The sequence below is a fragment of the Pelodiscus sinensis genome, chromosome 4 (genome assembly GCF_052426305.1).
Source record: "Pelodiscus sinensis isolate ZL-2025 chromosome 4, ASM5242630v1, whole genome shotgun sequence".
In the NCBI taxonomy this organism is placed as follows: Eukaryota; Metazoa; Chordata; order Testudines; family Trionychidae; genus Pelodiscus; species Pelodiscus sinensis.
The window spans coordinates 128624913-128645411 of record NC_143055.1 but is presented as its reverse complement, the minus strand read 5'-3'; the positions used below and the strand labels follow the sequence as shown (position 1 = coordinate 128645411).

General features: G+C 46.9%; 1 protein-coding gene across 1 annotated transcript in view; it reads left to right on the top strand.

Moving 5' to 3' along the window:
- PPEF2 (protein phosphatase with EF-hand domain 2) overlaps nt 1-20499 on the top strand; it is a 35195-nt gene that overhangs the window by 10137 nt on the left and 4559 nt on the right. The window contains exons 2-14 of the mRNA XM_089778130.1: nt 5341-5468; nt 7494-7551; nt 8974-9149; nt 10296-10410; nt 11794-11840; nt 12577-12743; nt 13089-13125; nt 13220-13369; nt 13751-14080; nt 14325-14510; nt 16198-16340; nt 18247-18353; nt 18668-18831. Of these exons, the coding sequence (XP_089634256.1) occupies nt 5341-5468; nt 7494-7551; nt 8974-9149; nt 10296-10410; nt 11794-11840; nt 12577-12743; nt 13089-13125; nt 13220-13369; nt 13751-14080; nt 14325-14510; nt 16198-16340; nt 18247-18353; nt 18668-18831 (1808 nt within the window). The remainder of the gene's footprint in view (nt 1-5340; nt 5469-7493; nt 7552-8973; nt 9150-10295; nt 10411-11793; nt 11841-12576; nt 12744-13088; nt 13126-13219; nt 13370-13750; nt 14081-14324; nt 14511-16197; nt 16341-18246; nt 18354-18667; nt 18832-20499) is intronic.

Sequence of the window (20499 nt, the reverse complement as noted above, 5' to 3'; positions counted from 1 at the left end):
TTTCAGCTTGGGCTGAGATTAAAGGCAGAAGCAAAGCTGTGAAGCAAAGCAAATCTGTTGCTGTTGTCACCCAAGTTAGTTTGTCAGTTCCTGGGGAAACGTGTGTATTATGTTTCCAGGGTCTGATAAAGCTGTGCTGGCATGAACACTTCTTTTGTCGGATCTTGAAACTGAAACCAAAACACGGACTGGTTTGCACAGAGAGTTTGCCAAACCAAACGGGGATGATGGAGGATTAATCACTTTGGCTCTTTTAAAGGTTCGACGTGGCAGCTAAGGCAGAGTCTATTTTAAAGAGTGGTAATGCAGTGATCTTCTTGTCTCATCTCTTGTGATTGGGCTTGACAGAGCTTGGTTTTTATTTTTTTAATTATAAGTGATGGCATCACTGGTTTGTTTTTTAGCTGTTTTAATTTTTCTCTTTCAGTTTTCACTGATACAGCAGAAATCATAAAACTGTATGATGGCAGTAGTGTATACCCTCCGCTCTAATATAATATGCATTGTTTTGGAAATAAATGAAATAAAAAAATCAGGGTTCTTCACAGAAAGTATCTGTTATGTAAGGCAACAGAACAGTGCTGCAATCATTCTGAAAAAAATCAGTTTATTTTTTTTAAGATTTTTTTTTTAATTGAAGCCATTCAGCAAAACAGACACAAATTATTGCAGAGTTCTGATGGCACAAATCTGTATTTGTCTCCTAAAAAAGTTTCCGTCAAAAAACTTTACCAAGCTGTAACGCAGGAAGGTGTCTAGATATGGGTAACTAATCAAAGTCTCAGAGGGGTAGCCGTGTTAGTCTGTAACTTAAAAAAAAAATTGGTCCTTTAGCACCTTGGAGACTATATATATAAAAAAATAAATAAAATAATCATAAGCTTTCATGGGCACAGCCCACTTCTTCAGAACCACTCATGTTTTCTTAAGGTATCTTAAGTTCAATGAAGTCTGTATACGTTGCTACCCATGTTCTGTGTGGCCCTGTGTGTTCCTCTGCATGCCCAAGTAATCTTAGTAAATGCACCCAGTGACTTACATAAGTATTTTGTAGCCAGTGTTGTATCCAGGCCAATCCTAGGATGTTGGTTGGGTGAGGTAAGATCTCTTATTGGAGCAACTTCATAGACAAGCTTTTGAGCTCACCCAGAGCTCTTCTTCAGGTCTCTGTAAACACACACAAAAAAATTGCTTCATATCTTGTCTCACTAATAAGCATTTTGCAAGCATTAGAGTTCTCAGGGATGGAGTGATTGCTTTACAAATACCACAAGCTGTTATAGAGCTCCATGTAACACAAGGTGGTGCTGTAGCAGAAACACAGATATTTTGCATGCTCCCTGTCCAGAACTGCCCATAACAAAGTATCATTATGTCTTTAACCTATAACCAAGGCCTTTTTCACTATGCAGTCTTGGTATTTTTTGTTGGGTCTGTCACATACCCTACAATCATGCTTTGGAATCATTTTGTTTTAACTGTTGTTGTTTCCAGCCTTTATTATTGTGGCAGACACTTTGAAAGGATAGGTGAGTGTACACCTGTTTAGTATTGTTGTCTTGAGTCCATATACTACCTGAAATATTAACTCTGAGTGGCCACAACTGCCCCTTTCATTTCATATGTATGTTAACTCTGAAACCTACAGACAGCATTTTAAACTATATTAATAATTTCATCGATCATTTTACCAGAAACATCCTCAATCCCAAACATTTTACCAGAAACATCCTCATCTCCAGCTGCCAAAAGCTTCAAATGTTCTGAACCCAAAATAATCTGCTTTCTCCTAGAATCAGAGAGCTGGAAGAGACCTCAGGAGGTCATCAAGTCCAGCCCCCTGCCCAAGGCAGGACCAATCCCATAAAATCAACCCAGCCAGGGCTTTGTCAAGCCGAGACTTAAAAACCTCTAGGGATGGAGATTCCACCCCCTCCCTAGGGAACCCCTTCCAGTGCTTCCCCACCCTCCTAGTGAAATAGTTTTTCCTAATATCCAACCTGGACTTCCCCCACCACAACTTGAGACCATTGCTCCTTGTTCTGCCACCTGTCACTACTGAGAACAGCCTCTCTCCATCCTCTTTGGAACCTCCCTTCAGGAAGTTGAAGGCTGCTATCGAATCCCCCCTCACTCTTCTCTTCTGCAAACGAAACAAACCCAAATCCCTCAGCTTCTCATAGGTCACATGCTCCAGCCCCCCTAATCATTTTGGTCGCCCTCCACTGGACCCTCTCCAATGCGTCCACATCCGTTCTCATATAGAGGGGGGCCCTCTACTCCCGATGTGGCCTCAGCAGAGCCAAATAAAGGGGAATAATCACTTCTCTAGATCTGCTAGCAGTGCTCCTCCTGCCAGTATCTCATGCAGCTGTGCTTTTTCAGTTAAAAACAAGATCTGTGGCACCCTGAAACTGGAACATAAAATGGAATTTAACTGAAAATACATAAAACAGAGGAGACTGGTCTGAATGGCATATTCATTTCCATATTTCATTCATTGAATAATTATCATTATTTAAATGATACTGTGACAGAATTTGTCTGCCACATAAGAGTACTGCAGAACCAAAGGCTTTGCTCTGGGTACAGGCCCAGTTGCTGCAGCATATACAGGGGCTTCTCTCTAACAAACTGAATGAAATCTTCATCCAAGCAGCTTTTCTTCCGACGAGGAATTTGCATTTTAAGCAACGCATGTGCAACCAAATGTTGGATCTGATCATTTGGTCCAAATTGTCCCATGTCCACAAAATCCATGTGGATTCTCTGCCTCTGCAGCTGCATTACTGGCTTTTCCAGGACCTCAAACTGATCCGGTTTCCTCTGCTTTTTATGTGTTGCCTGCTGCTCAGATATGATGTTTTGCTGAGCTATCTGCTCCACCCTGGTCCCCCGCAAAGACTAGAATGGTGTTGTCCATTTGGTCCTCATCATGAAATAAGGGTGGTGTTGCCTGAATGGATTATCCTGGACACTCCTGATTTCCTGGAAGGTTTGAAATTATGGGTGGTCAGAGATGCCTGTTAAGTAGCCACTGTATTGGGATATGACCTTTTGTAGCTCTGACCCCTCCGCTGACTGAAGTCATAATTGAATTCCAGTCTGTTCCCAGCATTCCTATTTGCCAGGCACAACCGTAATCTTCAGGGTGTGAACAAGGAAAGGAATGGAGCAAGCCACACCACTTGAAACACTGGCAGAAAATAAGAGGTGATTGAGGAGTTTTCACGTTTTCCGTAAAGTGAAACTAGAGATCCATGAGGCAACTGAGCAGGAACATGAAGGGGGACTCCAGACTGTTAGACAGTCATTAAGGGTTACTGGCTTTGGTTGGATGTGTTCCTGAAGATTTCATCACGTGATGTAGTCTTTAATTAAAGACTCACCTTTAATTCTTGGAGATTCCAGGACAATCCATGGCAAAATTGTCACTTTCAGGGCCTGTTTTCTTATTTTATAGTTAGAGCCCTGCAAGTCTGCAGATATCAGCTTTATAGCCACAGGAATCCGCATCCACAAGTGTGGATATTGATATCCACTGCTCGTTTTTGAAGCTACGGATGTGGATGTAGTTACTGATGTTGAATCTAGAACCCTGCATGGATATCCACAGCTCATTTTTGCAGATGTGGATACAAGTTTTGTGTCCTTGCAGGGCTTTGTGTGGTGTCAGTATCATTTGGAGAATAGTATATGTGACCATTGCAATGTATGCCCAAAAGGGGCAAAGGTGAGGATGTGTATGGTCTTAATGTTATTCCTTGACTCGTATATTTAAGCATGAAACCTTAATGTTATCTGAGAGCAGGTAGACTGTGTGCTGCTTATGTATCAGTTTAAAATTTGCCAAAAGAATGCACTTTATCGTGTATTTTTGCTGATCCATCTTAAAGTTGCTCAGAATTGTGACTCTTCACTTAAGGCAGGGAACCTGCTTAAACACTGTTGGTTGATCTACTTTTGATGCTGTTTATAGGTTTGAAAACAGGATTTCCTTAATTACACGAGCATGAATTAAGATCAGAGTCTCTTCAGATACCTAGTTGTATTTCTAATGTGCCCATCACCGTGGCGTCTAGGCATGTCAACATTCTTCCAGGGAAGATTGGTTAAGGATGCTCCTGGAGAAATCTCATTTGTGTGACCAGATTTGGTTAGTAATGGTTCCAGATAGGGTGAAAAGAGCAATACTTTTTTCACGTGTGATTTGGGATTTACTGAATTATATTCACTACGAAGAACGGACATTGTTTCTGATTACCTGTAGGTTTGCTGAACAAGCAAAGTTATATCCTCTAGTGAATAATTGTTAGTGTGTCTGCTACTCAATTTATTACTCAGTTCCTCGTAAAATGTGGAAAAATCTTTCCCCCCTCTTTTTTAAAATCAGCACAAACCCTGCCAGATGTAGCTCATCCAAGTAAGCTTGGTGATGAGATAATGTGGCGTTTTTTTAGTTGTGCAATTATAATGATGTATAAAACAGCACCACAAAACTAGTCCCTTACCTTTTGATACATGAGCAGCATTAAATGACGTGCATGTGATGTTACATGCTCAGAGTGTGGTCACTAATGAATCTTTTGTGGACTTTATATTTTTGGTTTTGAGGCACTTAGAAGTTCTTAAATGTAAATGACTGGGCACTCAACTTTCAGAGAGGGCTGTCTTTGCTGTTTCTAATGGGCAGTGGCTTTGGAGAAAGAGGGAAGAGGGGCTATTTTAAGTAGCGAGACTGGGTTTAAATTTCAGTCCATGGATTTGGTTTAAGATGAAGTACACCTGGAGTATTTCCCACAAAGTATTTAAGCAGAACGTCTTGTGGAGATCAATGTGGAACATGGGTAGATCCTGTCCCCTGAGCTGAGAGATTGTTTCCAAAGGATTTTGTGTCAACCCACCTGTCACAGGGAAGGTTTCCTGAATCCAGGGTGGAACTTGAGAGAGAGACCCCAGAATAGCCAAGAACCTACTGATTTGGAAACTCACTTGAGATGTGGGAGTCCAGTTTCAAGATTTTACACTGTCTGATTTGGGGCAGGGTCTTGAATCTGTAATCTCATGTCCCTGGTGAGCACCGTAACTGTTGGCTAGTCTCAGACCTCTGTCATTCTCCCATTTTTAAATGAGGAGGGATCTTGGTTTCCTCCTGCTACAAAACCAAATGCCAAAGTGGAGTTGTCTTTTCTCAGTCAGCCAGAGTTAATTCTTTCCTGTGATTTGCGTGTGAAGGAGAAAACTCCCTTCTTTCCTGGCGTGGCTAGGAGGGAGAAGAGCATTTGCCCTGATGCTGGGAGGCTGTATCCCAGCTCTCTGGTTCTCTTCTTTGTGTCACAGCCTTCAAGGCCGCGGTCCTGATCCAAAGGTGGTATCGACGCTACGTTGCCCGGCTAGAGATGCGCCGAAGATGCACGTGGAGAATTTTCCAATCCATCGAGTACTCCTGTGAGCAGGATCAGATCAAGGTACAGTGCTGCGGGGAAGCGTTTGCCGTCTGGCGGGCCGCATCTTCGTTAAGGATCGGGGAGGAGGTTTTAGAGACCTGAGTTCAAGTTCTCAATTATCCAGCAGATTCTCTGGGTGACCTTAGGCAAATCATTTATTTATCCTCTTCACCTCATTTCCCTCTCTGTTCAGTAAGGATAATACTGCTCCCGGGAAGCTGCTTCCAGCGTGTATGTACAGGACCATCTTTCAGCGTCTCATCCACATCCCATAATTGGGTTAGACCATCTAGGGCTACTGCAATAAAAAGTGATCTGTGAAAAAGACAAAATGCAAGACCCACTTATGCACTGGGGCAGAGGGGGAATGGATGAGATGATGGGAGGAGAACCGCAGCAGTAGGATCATGCATCTTCAGGGAGTTGCACAATTGTGTTTTAAATGGGAATTTTTTCCCGCCAGCTTCTCGGTTCCCCCTTTCTTACATTTCTGCTCTGCCTGGCAGGCCTCAGCTGCTTGACCCTTCTTGCCTAGGAGAGGGTGGCATCTCCAGAGTTTTGTGGTAGACCTCTCAAGACTCTTTCTGTGGCTGCTTGGCAGGGAAAGTTGTCTCCTGCAATGAAACAGCAGCTCCTGATCTGCTGCCTCTCATGTTTAAATTTTGTCCTTGCTGTTTTCTGGTAAGGTGTTGACTTCCGTCTGGCTTCCCAGCCCCCTTCTGGCTCTCTTCACACTGACTTTCTTTTCCTGTTACACGAGCGAATAGGGAGCTGTGATGAAAGCCAGAAATACTTCTCCTTGAAACCAGGGGGTGCAAATGAAATGAGACCGGATTGGGGGCACATCAGTCTCAGTTCACAGCTTGTCTATAGGGACTTATGAACACATGAGCGCTTACTGTTTAACTGGGCTCTGTGTTTTCACCCCTGCCTGTCTCAAGCAGATATTTGCATCTTTTCTTGCAGTGAGAGAGAGATTTCTGGATCAGAGTAGCTGAAGGGGAAATGGAAACCTGGATAAATCCTCAGAGAGGGATGCTATGATTTCTTGTTTTCCATACTCCCACCGGCAAACTCCCGTGGGGGAAAAAAACCCAGGGTGAAGTGAAGCAAGGGGAGTGAGGAAAGCCCTGTCTTTTGCATGCACTCCAAAAACAGTTACAAAGTATCACTCGTCTTCAGCCTGTTCTGACGCCCATTGACGTCAATGGAAGGGTTTGCGCTGCCTTGGGTGGGTGTAGGAGGAGGCTCTCTAGTCTGTCTCCCAAGGCCAGATTTTGTCGTGTTTGGTACCCAGCGTGTTTCCAGTGAGCTGAGCTCATCTTAAAATCTGGCTGTTAACGATCAGCATTACATTGGGAAGGTGGTTAATTAAGTATCACTTGACATAATGGAGGATTAAGCTGTGGAACTCTCCACAGCGAGATATTGTGAGGCAAATGGCTCAGTCAAATGGGACTGGATTTTTCTATGCGTAAGAGCAGCTTCCGTAGCTACGTTGCCCAGAGGAGAAATGAACAGGGACTATCAATTTCCCGCAGCAAGGTCTGAATTAATAACTGCCTAGCGCTCATGCAGAATTTCCCCCCTGGTGGTGTCCTATTGCACAACGGGCTGCATTTTGTAGTTTTTTCATCTTCCCCAGATTATTGGCCTGTTTGCGAGAGGGGAGACTGGTCTATGTAGACCAGGGCTTCTGCTCCACACTGGGAAGAGGTGTGACCTGATATGCTGTAAATGCCGTGCGGCGTGCTGCGGAGATTGTCAGGTGAAGAGAGGAACCATGTTCTGAGGAACACTCCGCAGGAGGGATGTAAATTCTGGGTTTAAAAGTTAAATGCTGGGTTTAACTGGAGCAGCCCCCTTCGCTCCTGTCTGTCAGGCGGTGGGCCAGCCAGGCTGGTGCAGCCTCCCCCCCCACCCGGCGTCTGGTTGCTCCAGCCCCCTGAAGCAGTTAACCTTTTCCATCCTTGCCTCGCAGTAGAGCTTGCAAAGCTTTAGCTCTTGTGTGGGGGTGACTCACATGGCACTCCTTGTCGCCCACAGCTCCACAACTTCTTCAGCTACCTCATGGACCACTTCACGCCAAGCAGCAGCAACGAGAGTAAGCCTGTGTGTTCCCTACGTAGGTGTGGTACTTGCGGGGCGCACCGAGTGCAGGGTATGGAGAGGGAGATGGATTCGTATGACGCTGGTGACTGATTAAGGAGCGACCTTAACGGCATCTGAAAGGAGACCTGGCTGGGCGTCAAATGGGCCATGACTGCAGTGCAGGTCTCAGGAGGCTAAAGTGGGTCAGGAGTAAAATAGGGAGATCCAACGGGAGATGCAGAACAGCTTCCTCCCCGGTAGGAGCTGGGAGGAATAAAAGTCACATTCATAAGGCTATAAAAGGGTTTGTCTTTGCCAAATGTTTCTTAATCACAATAATCAGAGTCCTGTGAATTCCATGACCCTGCAGACTCTACCCGTGGCGAAGGTGCCCCAGCAGCCTGATTGTCTTTACAAATATTAAGTTTCTAGCCCTCCACGGTTGTGGCAAGGACCATAGAAACGTGGATGCCAACCGATGCAGTGCAGCCTTCCTGAGCTGAGAGCCTGAAACACTAGCTCAAAAGGGCAGGGACTTCCCAATAGTGTGTGAACTCTGGCTGTACAAGTCACATGTTGGCATTAACTATTTCGCTGCTGATCATTTTAGCAAATACATCCAGCTGATGTGCTTACCCCGTTATCTCAACATGCCTCTCTCGCCTAACTTTTTTGCCCCACTCCATGAAATCCTACAATGTTATTACGTGTTTTCAATACCTAATATGTTTGGGCTACATCAAAGATCTGGATACAGAGTGAAATACATTGACTAGCATATCAAAAGAAATAACAGAAGAGACCCTGCCTAGCTATACCATTCATTTCCACATTTAATTCGGGGGGCACAAAAAACTCTTACCACAGACTAGCTACACCAAAATGCTGCAGGAACAAGGCAGGCTTTCAGAAATACTTGCCACGGAGCATACTGGGCCTTGCTTAGTCCAAATCACATCTAGACAGAGCTGGTTGGAAACATTTTGTTGAAATATGGGAAATCCTATTTTTGTCAAAGTTATAGCATTTAGAAAAAACATGTTGACTTCAGTGCAAAATCCCTGTGGGGAGTTTTTTCAAAATTTGAAAAGAATTTCATTTTGGTAATTGTCTGCGTTTTTGTTCAGATACCTGAATTGCATTTTAGAATTTTAAAATTAAAAGTTTTTTTCAAACTCCGAAAGTTTTCAGAATATCAGTTTTGCAGGAAATTTCAAAAGTGTTTTCAATCTGCATGGGGATGAAAAAAGAATCAATGTCAAAATTTCCTTCATGAAGCAAATTCTGAGTTTAAACCAGGTTTAGTTCCCTTGATCTAGTTTCTAACTGGATTACATGCTTTGGAATCAAGGCTAACGAAGGGCTGTCCTTGAATACCCCTCCAGGATGATGATCTTTAATTAGACCTGATTCACTTTTTTTTAACTCCACCCAGGGGACTTCATTAGCCGCATATTAACTGAGGAAGAAAGCTACAAAGACACAGAGCTGGAAAAGCTCTGTGATTATGAATCTGTGGAAGTGCCAGATTCCTATATGGGACCTCATCTCTCCTTCCCGCTGCGGCCTGATCATGCAACTGCCTTAGTAGAAGCTTTCAAGCAGAAACAAGTAAGTATCCCCAAAAGGGGGATTTCAGTGGTATTCTCTCCTTGCACTGCCATGGAGGTGGCAGGGTAGAAGAAGAGTTCCAGGGGTGATTTGCTTCTCTCTTTTCAAACGCGTAGTTAGAAATAGGAAGGGGAAATGTTTTAGGACATCCACTTTTTTTTTTCTTCGTGGGCCCAATAAATCAATATGTGATGACTGTGGAGGCAGTTGGCCAAAAAGTTGGTGAAAAAGGTGAACAGAATGTTAGGAGCTATTAGGAAAAGAATAGAAAATCAGATAGAAAAGGTTATATTGCTGCTACGTAAGTCTACCTTGAATCCTGTCCCCAGTTTCTGGTCAACCCATGTTAAAAAGAATGTAGTGGAACTGGAAAAGGTTCAGAGAAGAGCAACAAACACAATTAGGGGTATGAGTCTGTCTTACCTGTTTAGTTTGTAAGCCAGGAATGTCTCTTGCACTATGCCTGGCACAACAAGGGCCTGATCTCTGCTGGAGTTGTGATACTGTAATACAGATACCAGGTAGCTCACTAAAACAGTGGCTCTGGTCCTGTGCTGCAACACATGATAGACACATCTCTACATACCATTACGGAGATTGATCTTTTGGTGTTCGATTAAGTGGGTCTAGTAAGGACCCACTGAATTGAATGCTGAGGGTGCCCTGCTCCCATCGACTCCCTGCTGTGGAGACGGTGCCAAGCTCAGCTTAAGGTACATTGACTTCAGCTACATTATGCTACAGCCTACCCTAAGCCGATCTTCCGGGTGTAGTATAGACCTGGCCTAACTCTCACTGTCTCTCGGAGGGCTGGATTGTCAAGTGTGCTCAGGCCCCAGCAGCTCCCATTGCAGAAAGAGATCTCGGTGAAAGGTGCTGTTCAAAATCTGGCCCTGTGTATACTCCCTTGTAACGTAATTGCAGCTAATCCTTCCTAACTTGGCGACTGCTATCTTCGCTGGACTGGCCCATGTACACCACCCAGGTCTCCTTCCCTTGGACGCCTCATTACCAGTAGCATTTTAGGTAGCCCTTTGCAGTTGCAAGTACCATGCTAATGGCTTGCCCGAGCCCGTTCGCTTCCACTCCCTGAACACTGTCGTATTGCGAACATCCCGCTCTAATGCCCTCGATTTCTCCCAGTAGCAGCTCCACGCTCGTTATGTCTTAAAACTCCTGCACGAGACCAGGCGACATCTCATGCAGCTGCCAAACATCAACCATGTCTCCACCTGCTACAGCGAGGAGGTCACCGTCTGCGGTAAGAGCGCTCAAAAGGAAAAACCAGAACTAGCCCCACCCGTGGAGGGGTGTGGTTTTCAACTGCAAAGCCGTGGAGGCTAAATCTTGCTCTGTGTTAGGTGTGTAACCCCAGCAAATGAAATGGCGGCGTAGGCGTGGAACGGCGCAGGGTCTGGCACTGTTGTTTGTGTGTAGCTTCAAAATGGTACAGCTGTGCCTGTGTACATGGTGGGACATCAGAGCGGAAATCCAATTCACCGTAACCTGCTGCGTTCAAGTCAAATCAAACCTACCCAGTAGAGGGCCCAGGTCTCCATAGTGACCAGCTTAGGAAGCTTAGTCAGCAGTTTTCTTTCCCTATTCTAGATCAGTTCAGTCGCTGGTACATAGAATCAGAGATTAGGATTGGAAGAGATCTCAGGAGGCATCTAGTCCAACCCCCTGCTCAAATCAGGATCAATCCCAACTAAATCAACCCAGCCAGGGCTTTGTCAAGCTGGGTCTTAAACACCTCTAGGGATGGAGATTCCACTAGCTGCCTAGGGAACTCATCCCAGTGCTTCCCCACCCTCCTAGTGAAACAAGTTTTTCCTAATATCCAACCTAAACCTCCCCCACTGCAACTTGAGACCATTGCTCCTCGTTCTGTCAGTATATAAACACAGCTGCCCTGAGGCTGGGCCGTGCATGGATATTTTGGTCAGTGAGTCCAATGAAAGTAGTAGCTAGGCTTCTATAGCTCTGCTGTAACAGTAGAAGTTGTAGAAAGGAGGGGTGGGGGAGGATGCATTTTGATAAAAGCATCCCATAATGCTCATGAGGGCAGTTGAGGAGAATCCAAACCCCAAAACCCAGTTAATCATTAAGAAGGATGAGCAATCCCCGCTGTTTTATTTAATAGATCTAGTTTTGCCATTAGCATCTGTAAAAGTAACTTAAGGCAGGAAAATTGATGCAAGAGACGCATCTCCAGCTATGAGAATTCTGTGGCTAGTCTGGACAGACCTTGCACCAATTTTCGAGGGTGGCCCCACAGCAGGAGGTCGATGGGAGAAATTCTCCCATCTACTTCCCTTACACCTTGTGACAACGAGGAGTACCAGTGCCAATGGGGACACTTTCAGCATTTGATTTAGCAGGTCTTTCCTAGACCCTCTGAGTCAAACCCCAGAGGATCGATGCCAGAGTGCTGATCCTCCAGCAAGTGGAGATGTGGCCTCAGTGTAAGTGGGCGCAGCTGCACTGAGGAACCGCACCTGTTTGCACAGGCCTGTTTGTGTCCCGTCCCATTCCCCGACAAGGATGGTATGAAGACTGCAGTTGTTCCACAGTGCTTTGCTTTATGTTGAAGGTGGGGAAGGGGAAAAGCCCACCCTGAACTGAATATCTTTTCATGTCTTAGGAGACTTGCATGGCCGGCTGGATGACTTATTTCTGATATTTTACAAGGTATGTCCTGTGCTTTGCCCCGGAGCAATGCTGGCCCATCCTACGGCCATTCCTCACGGAAGCCAGGAAGTGGGGAGTATTCTCCAGGATCGAGCTCTTAAACCGGCTTCTCACATTCCGCTCAGTTGGTTTGGAAATGGCTGTGCTTTGCAAGACCTTGTCTTCACATTGGTTATTGTTCTAGCTGTAGTTTTTTCCAGATGCTAGCAGTCCATTTTTAACAGCTAAAAGACAACACCTGGCTGTTGTTTTACCGTGTGTTTGTAGCCAATGTCTGCAGTTAACATCACCCTAAGGCACAATGGCTAGAAGGCAACGTTAGTTCTTTTCAGTTGCTGATGTGGATGATCAAGATGCTGAGACTATAACAGAGTTTAAAGAGAAGCTAGATAATTTCATGGAGGTTAGGTCCATAAAAGGCTATTAGCCAGGGGATAAAATGGTGTCCCTGGCCTCTGTTTGTCAGAGGCTGGAGAAAGATGGCAGGAGACAAATTGCTTGATCATTGTCTTCGGTCCACCCTCTCTGGGGCACCTGGTGCTGGCCACTGTCGGCAGACAGGCTACTGGGTTAGATGGACCTTTGGTCTGACCCAGTACAGCCGTTCTTATGAGACTCAGGGAGCTGGAAGGCAGATATACGTACAGGTGGCAGTGGAGAGAATACAGCGGGGAGAGATTTGCCGACTGTTCCCATCTTGCCCTGTCGCGTTTGACTATGTTCCTTGTTTATGTAGAATGGCCTCCCATCTCCGGAGAAGTCCTACGTGTTCAACGGGGACTTTGTGGACCGAGGCAAACAGTCCATTGAGATCTTGATCATTCTGTTTGCCTTCCTCTTGGTGTACCCAAAGGAAGTTCACCTGAACCGAGGAAACCACGAGGACCACATGGTCAACTTACGGTATGAGTGTGGAACGCACGGGCTATTGCAGGGGTGGAGAACCTAAGGCCCCTGGGCTTTCCTGGATCCGGCCTCCGTGGGGCAGGAGCACACAAAATCTATTCGGCTGGGCCCCCCTAGACTCTGGCATGCAGAGTGGGAAGTGGCTTTCTCCTTCTTAGTCAGGGGCCACATCACTGAGGGCTTGTTCTTTTTGCTTCTTGCTTGTGTGTGCCCCCCCGACTGATTTTTCTGCGAGTTCAGTGGTCCCCGACCCCAAAGGTTCCCAATCCGCTGGGCTATTGGGAATGCAACGTGCTTGTTACTAAACTGCTGCCTAAAATTCTCTCCTCGGCTTCCATCTAGCTATGGTTTCACCAAGGAGGTCATGCAAAAATACAAGGTAGGGTTGCTCTGAAATCTCGCGCCTCCTCTCCTGTGTCTGACAGACACTTCCTGCCAAGTCACCTCCTCCCTTCCGCCCCTCCTCCTCCTAGGTGCATGGGAAGAAAATTCTGAAGATGCTCCAGAATGTCTTCTGCTGGCTGCCGCTGGGCACCTTAATCGATCAGAAAGTCCTGATTTTACACGGTGGCGTGTCTGACATGACTGACCTGGAGCTGCTGGGCCAAATCGAAAGGCACAAGGTACGTCTCCTTGGTGGATGTGCCGCTGGCTTGTGCGGGCGAGAGCAGGTTTCTGTGTGATATCCTGGCCAGGGAGGATAAAAACAGAGACTGGCTTTTGCCGTTTAGACCCCAGCTTGAGGGGTCCTCTCTCCGCTAGACCCTCCTTTCCCAGCGGCGCTAGCTGGGTTATCTCCTGCTTTGCACGGGGCTCTACAACACCTAGGCCAGTAAGGCAGTGTGATTAATCCCCATTTAACAAAGGGGAAACTGGGGCAAGAAGTGCTGCGTGGCTTGGCCAAGGCCACAAGGGTCGAGTTTGTGTTGGAGCCAAGGTGGGACTTGCCCTCCAACCTCGTGTCCAGACCCCCACCCCTCTGTCTTTTTTTTTCTTTCTTTCAGTTCGTTTCTGTACTAAGGGGCAAAAAGAGAGAAGAGAAGTGTAGACACGTGGACTCCGCAGCGATGAACAGCGAGAGCCCTGAGGGTGTCGACTCTCCGAAGTGCAGTTCGTTCCCTGGCTCGTGCCTCCATCCCAGCGCTAGCAGAACAGAGCTTTCCCAGTGGGTCCGGCAGACAGTCCAAGAGGAGCTGGAGAAGTGCCGCAGACAGGTGGGGTTTGGTGAGACCCCGGCGGACAAGGAGCTCACCTGCGTCAGCTCTGTCACCATGTCCGAGTCGGAGCTGGAGTCCTGTGGAACCAGCCACTCTCGCCAAGAAGAGTGGAAGCAGGTGAGTTTGGCCGCCAGGGACAGCACCGGGATCCTGTCCTCCCGCCATCTAACACCGTCTTCTCCTGCGGACTGTGCATGCAGGCTGGGCTGCCCAATCCGTGGAGACCTCACAGGGCTGCCCGGTGCTTCGAGGGAGGGATACCTGTGGAATCTCAGATGCTCTGGTGTGTCAGGTGCTGGTAGATGTTGACGTTGCCGCGGCAACCTCTGCAGAGAGTCATTCTGTGTGTTTGATTTCTCAGATTGTCGATATATTGTGGAGTGACCCGGTGCCTCAGGAGGGCTGTACAATGAATACAGTCCGCGGAGGTGGCTGCTACTTTGGGCCTGATGTGACAGAGAAGATTCTACAGAAGCACGGCCTGCAGTTGCTGATTCGCTCTCATGAGTGCAAGCAGGAAGGCTATGAGTTCTGCCACAATCGAAAGGTAGCTGGAAAGGCCAGTGCCAGAGGGACAGAGTTAAGGGTATTTGAGCACGTTTCTGTGCTACCACTTTGGGTTTCTTTTGAGTTTTACTTTAACTCTGAATTTCGTGGTGCTTTTGTTGATAACTGCTGTACAAAATGCCTATAGGATTGTAACCCTGGAGTTACTTGTACATGCTTTCTCCCTTAAGTCAGTTTTTGGACTGGGGATCTTAAAATTACTCTGATCCATCCCAGAGATGCTGCCTCTGCATGCAGACCAGGCATGTGTCCGTATATCGAACGTTGCTGTACTTAGTAAATTAAGTTTACTGTCTCCTTCGTTATATAATTACCTATGGGGTATCCAGACAGGGGTTTTATTCAAAACCGTTTGCGATGATGCCGAGGGTTGAAAACTGCCAATGTGAATGAGCAGCTACAGGACCAAATTCTGCTCTCAGACACACCAGGGTAAATCCAGACTTCACTGACTTCGGTCTGGATTCAGAGTTGTATACAGGCAGTCCCCGGGTTACGTACAAGATAGGGACTGTAGGTTTGTTCTTAAGTTGAATCTGTATGTAAGTCGGAACTGGCGTCCAGATTCAGACACTGCTGAAACTGACCGCCAGTTCTGACATACATACAGAATCAACTTAAGAACCCCAGGCGTCCCCAAGTCAGCTGCTGCTGAAACTGATCAGCAGCTGATTCCAGGAAGCCCGGGGCAGAGCAACTCTTCCAGGAAGCCCTGGGGCAGAGCAGCTGGGGTGCTGCTGGGTTGCTCAAGTAGCGCCGCTCCTCGGTGCTACTGGACCAACCCGGCAGCACCCCATCTGCTCTGCCCCAGGCGTCCTGATTCAGCCGCTGCTGAAACTGACCAGCAGCGGCTGAATCAGGACCTGGGGCAGAGCAGCTGGGGTGCTGCCGGGTTGGTCCAGTAGTGCCCAGAGCGGCGCTGCAGGACCAATCGGCAGCGCCCCAGCTGCTCTGCCCCAGAGTCCAAAACAAAAGCCTGGTCTGCTGGGGGGGGGGGGGAGCACACTAGCTGCGCCCCCCCCCCCCAGCAGACCAGGGACACGGGGAGCAGAGCCGCAGCGGCAGCGGGGTGCCGCGCGTCTGAGGCTTTGCTCTGGCAAAGCCTCAGAGGCGCGGGACCCCCCCGCGGCTGCGGCTTCAGTCCGGGTGCCTGTGGTCTGCTGGGGACCGTCCCCAGCAGACCACAGGCACCCAGACTGAAGCGGCAGCAGCGGCGGTTCCCCGCGCTTCTGAGGCTTTGCTCTGGCAAAGCCTCAGAAGCGCGGGAACCCGCCCGGTGCCCCTGGTCTGCTGGAGACGGTCTCCAGCAGACCAGGGGCACCGGAGCAGCTTACGAACGGGGCTTTCTCGCCCCGACCTCCGGGGCGAGAAAGCCCCGTTCGTAAGTGCGGATCCGACATAAGTCGGATCCGCGTAAGTCGGGGACTGCCTGTATTTGGGAGCAGAATTTTTCCCAAAGAACTTGGTAAAATAGCAGAAGTCTGGGCATGATGGCTAGTGACCTGGCAGTACCCCTAGAGAACATACATATTTTCATTCTTCCCTACCCAAACGTTCTCCTAGAATTTCCTTTCTCCAAACAAATTATACTGCTCCTTGATCTGGTCTGTGAATTGTCTGTGTGTATTGTACCTGATGAGAAATGCCTGCCCATTTTTCCCGTTTAGGTACTGACAATCTTTTCCGCTTCAAACTATTATGAGGTTGGCAGTAACAGAGGAGCCTATGTGAAACTGGGACCGGACCTGATCCCTCATTTTGTGCAGTATCAAGCTAACAAGACAGCCCACACATTAACTATGAGACAAAGGCAAGGCTTTCTAGTTCAGTTTTATAAATGGCATAGAAATACAAAGTATTAGCCATGCTATTAAGAGATGCACTTTAGATCAGTGTTTCACAACCTTTTTTTATAAAGTATCCTTTATAATTTTTTTAAGTACCTCCAGTTTCTACAGTTTTCAGAGACACACAATTTTTTTCTACCATTGTAACACATTTATTACATAAGAACGGCCGTACGGGGTCAGACCAAAGGTCCATCTAGCGCAGTAGCCTGTCTGCTGACAGTGGCCAGCGCCAGGTGCCCCAGAGGGGGTGGACCGAAGACAATGATCAAGCGATTTGTCTTGTGCCATCCATCTCCAGCCTCTGACAAACAGAGGCCAAGGACACAATTCCTACCCCCTGGCTAATAGCCTTTTATGGACCTAATTTCCATGAATATATCTAGCTTCTCTTTAAACTCTGTTATAGTCCTAGCCTTCACAGCCTCCTCTGGCAAGGAGTTCCACAGGTTGACTATGTGCTGTGTGAAGAAGAACTTTCGCTTATTAGTTTTAAACCTGCTACCCATTAATTTCATTTGGTGTCCTCTAGTCCTTATATTATGGGAACTTAATTTAAACAACTTAATTGTAGCCAGGTGGGCAATGAAATTTTTGGGTGCAAAAAGTACAAAAATAATAAAGTGCTGTAAAACTTAGCACAAAAATTCAGTTTTCTCCAAATTTCAGTGGGGTTGATGTCCCCCCCCCCCCGACTTCTCTCGAGTACCCCAAAGGGTACTCGTACCACTGGTTGTGAAACACTGCTTTAGATCACCAAATTCTGCTTTAGAATGAAACCAGAATGCAGATTGATTAATCCAAAACCCCAGATAGAAAAAGAGCTGACGTTTTGAGAGAGTTTGGATGTTCATTAATCAAGACAGGGTGTCTTTCTAAAAGGTGTGCTGCTTTAGCACCAGAAATTACATGCTTGGGACAGGAATTACTAGGTGAGGTTCTGTGTGTGATGGAAATCACAAAGCTCTATTCTGGCCTGAAACTCTTACTCTTGGGTCCATTTCTAATCTCCCCTTTTCAGTATAAAGTATAACTATTCCCATTTACAAACTACAGTAAAACTCCAATAGTCCAGCATCCAATAGTCCGGCACTCCTGATAATCCGGCATCAAAATGGCAAGAGCCTACTGAGTGAACTTCGGCAAAAAATGAGTCACAAGCTTACGGCTGCAGCAGCTGAACTGAGCAAAAAGGGTAAAAAAGGCTTAAAAAAACTAAAACATTACAGTATACTGTATACAGTATGTACAATAAAAAGGGTTAAGAACACTTTATACACAGTATATAATGTATACAGTATATATATAACCAGTTTATAGTACCTCCTGATAGTCCGTCATATCTGATAATCCGGCACCACCTAAATCCCATAAGTTCCGGATTATCGGAAGTCTACTGTACCTGGAAGTTTGACTCAATCACTTCAAGAAGCTGATCAGATGGGACCAGCCCCTTAGAAGATGAACATGTGAAACAAATGGGGACAGCCCAGACCTTTGTGAAGTAAGAATAACACATGTGTCTAGTTCTAGGACAAGCAAGGCTCCTAAACTGACTTGAGCAGGATCTTGAACTGATTTCTAGGTACAGGGTTGGGGCGAGGGAACTTGTAGCTCTGGTCATATGCAGTGATTCATGCTGGGATGAATTACACCAAAGCTACAGGGCAGAGCATCTTGTGTGATCTGACGTGGGGCAGTTTGGTTTTAACTTGCCTGCCATAAATGCATGATGCCCGTGTGAGACATGTCCAGGGCAGGTGTGAATGGTTCCAGATGGAAAGTCGAGGCAGAGAGACTCTCTCTCTCTCTTGCTCTCCTGGGAGGAATTGTGTGTTTAAATGTCTGTGTCTCTTCTGCTTGTTCTAGGATCAGCCGTGTGGAGGAGTCGGCCTTTCGTGCGCTCAGAGAGAAGCTCTTTGCCCACAAATCAGACCTCATCTGTGCATTTAAGGGCTACGACCAGGATGACACGGGTGAGATTAAGCAAAGAGAGGGCCTCATGAACTAATAGGCCGTGGACAGAGCCCCAGGTGGCTTTCCCTGGTGTAACGGAGCTGTCTGTCTACAGCAGCTGCCCAGCGATGGTTGGCAGTGGGCTTCAAGGGGCATAAAGCAAAAGTGGGAAAACTTGGGCCTTGGTGGCCGGGTTGGGGATAAAATAAGGCTTTCTGCGGGCAGTGCCTGTGGAAGAGGTGTGGTGATGTCACCAACAGGATTACGGAATAAGCAAGGCCATTCTTTCCGAGGGTGATGGCAGGGGGCTTTCATGAGTGTCCCTTTCCCACAGGAACCATCACACTGAGCGACTGGGCCACGGCGGTGGAGTCGGTTTTGCGCTTGGGACTGCCCTGGCGGATGCTGAGGCCTCAGCTGGTGCGCAGTGCCGCAGGGGGCATGCTGGAATACAAATCCTGGCTCGAGCACTTAGCTGTGGAACAACGGAGCAAGGAGGTAACCGGCGACGTGCCCGTTGCTCAGAGCAAAGCAGGCGGCTTGGACCACGAAGCCCGTGGGCCTGCAGAACTGACAGGGCCTCCAGCTGCCATGGTGATGAGGGCATGTGCTAGAAAGCTGAGATGGAGAATTTGTTCATGGAGGGCCTGATCCAAGCCCCACTGACGTGCATGGAAAGGTGCCCATGTGCATTCGATCGGGCCCATGAACATTTTCTGCATGTACAGGCAGTCCCCGGGTTACGTACAAGATAGGGACTGTAGATTTGTTCTTAAGTTGAATTTGTATGTAAGTCGGAACTGGTACATATTGTAGGGGAAACTCTAGCCAAACATTTCTCCAGAGCTCAGTTTTATTCTCCCACATCTCACTTTTCTCAGCAGACACCTCAGCTTGAGAATAAAGGACTGAGGGAAGCCGCTCTGCATCTCCCTGGTCTGCTGGGGGGGGGAGTGGCGGGGGGCGCTAGCTTCGCGTCTCCCTGGTCTGCTGGGGGGAAGCAGCTAGTGCAGGGTTGCCTCACCCTGTTTGTAAGTAGGGATCCGATGTAAGTCGGATCCATGTAACCCGGGGACTGCCTGTAGTTAATGACACGTGTATTTCTATTCCTTTGTTTGTTTAACCGTTAGCAAGTTAAGCTTTGAATCCTCACAGCAATCCTGTGAGGTAGGTAAGGGCCAAACCTTTTTTTAGTGGCTGGGGGTGGATTTGTGTTTTACCATTTGGTTTGTTAGGCTCTTTGGAAACCACTGAGGGGGGTCCCTGAATTAAAAAAAAAAAAAAACCCCAAACACCTACATCTGGGGACTACACTGGCATATCTAGAACCAAATTTGGAACAAGCCCTAAAATCAGAGATGTGGAAGCCTAGCCCACAGTAATGTTGAGTTCGAGGTGCTGCAGTTCAGGGCTTTTCAGATCCCAGTTGTAGGAATGTGGCCCTATAACTCTAGTGCAACCAAATCTCAATGCAAAATGCATAGACGCATCCTCCTTACAATACAGTTGAGTGCTTGCAGATGAGGCCACAGTGGGATGCGGTGGCAGCATACCTAGGAGGGTCAAGAATTAAGATCTGTACACAATTAAAGTATTTAGTAAGGGTTTCTAAGTGTGTGTTTGCAGTACATAGTAACATGAAAAGGCAATTCTTTTCAGCTATGGGTGAATTGCTTTTATTTATGCACCATAAACTGTAGTCACTATATAAAAGTCTGAAATCCCAGCCTATGCTAGGACTTGGTAGTCTCAGAGGGGTATGTTAGTCTGTACCTGGAAAAAAAAAAAAGTCCTGCAGCACCTTTAGAGACTAATAAAAAATGTAGCTGGTATCATGAGCTTTCGTGGGCAAAACCCAGTTCTTCAGATGAATGGAGCAAGGGTCTAGGGTACAAATAAATAGCAGAGAAAGAGAGGGGATGTGGAGGGAAAGGAGGACAAAAAATCTTGTCTGTCAGTGCTAAATGAGGCTAATAATTGTCCAGAGCTTAGCTTTTGATGTCATTGGGGTGTTCACTGTAGTGGCCCATCCAGAGCTGGTCTTCGTTCAAACATTGATTACAGGTATCAGATTTGCAAATGAAGGCAAGTTCCACAGCGTCTCTCTCTCTCCATCTAGTTTTTGAAATTGCTTTGTAATAGTACAGTCACTTCTAGATCCATGGA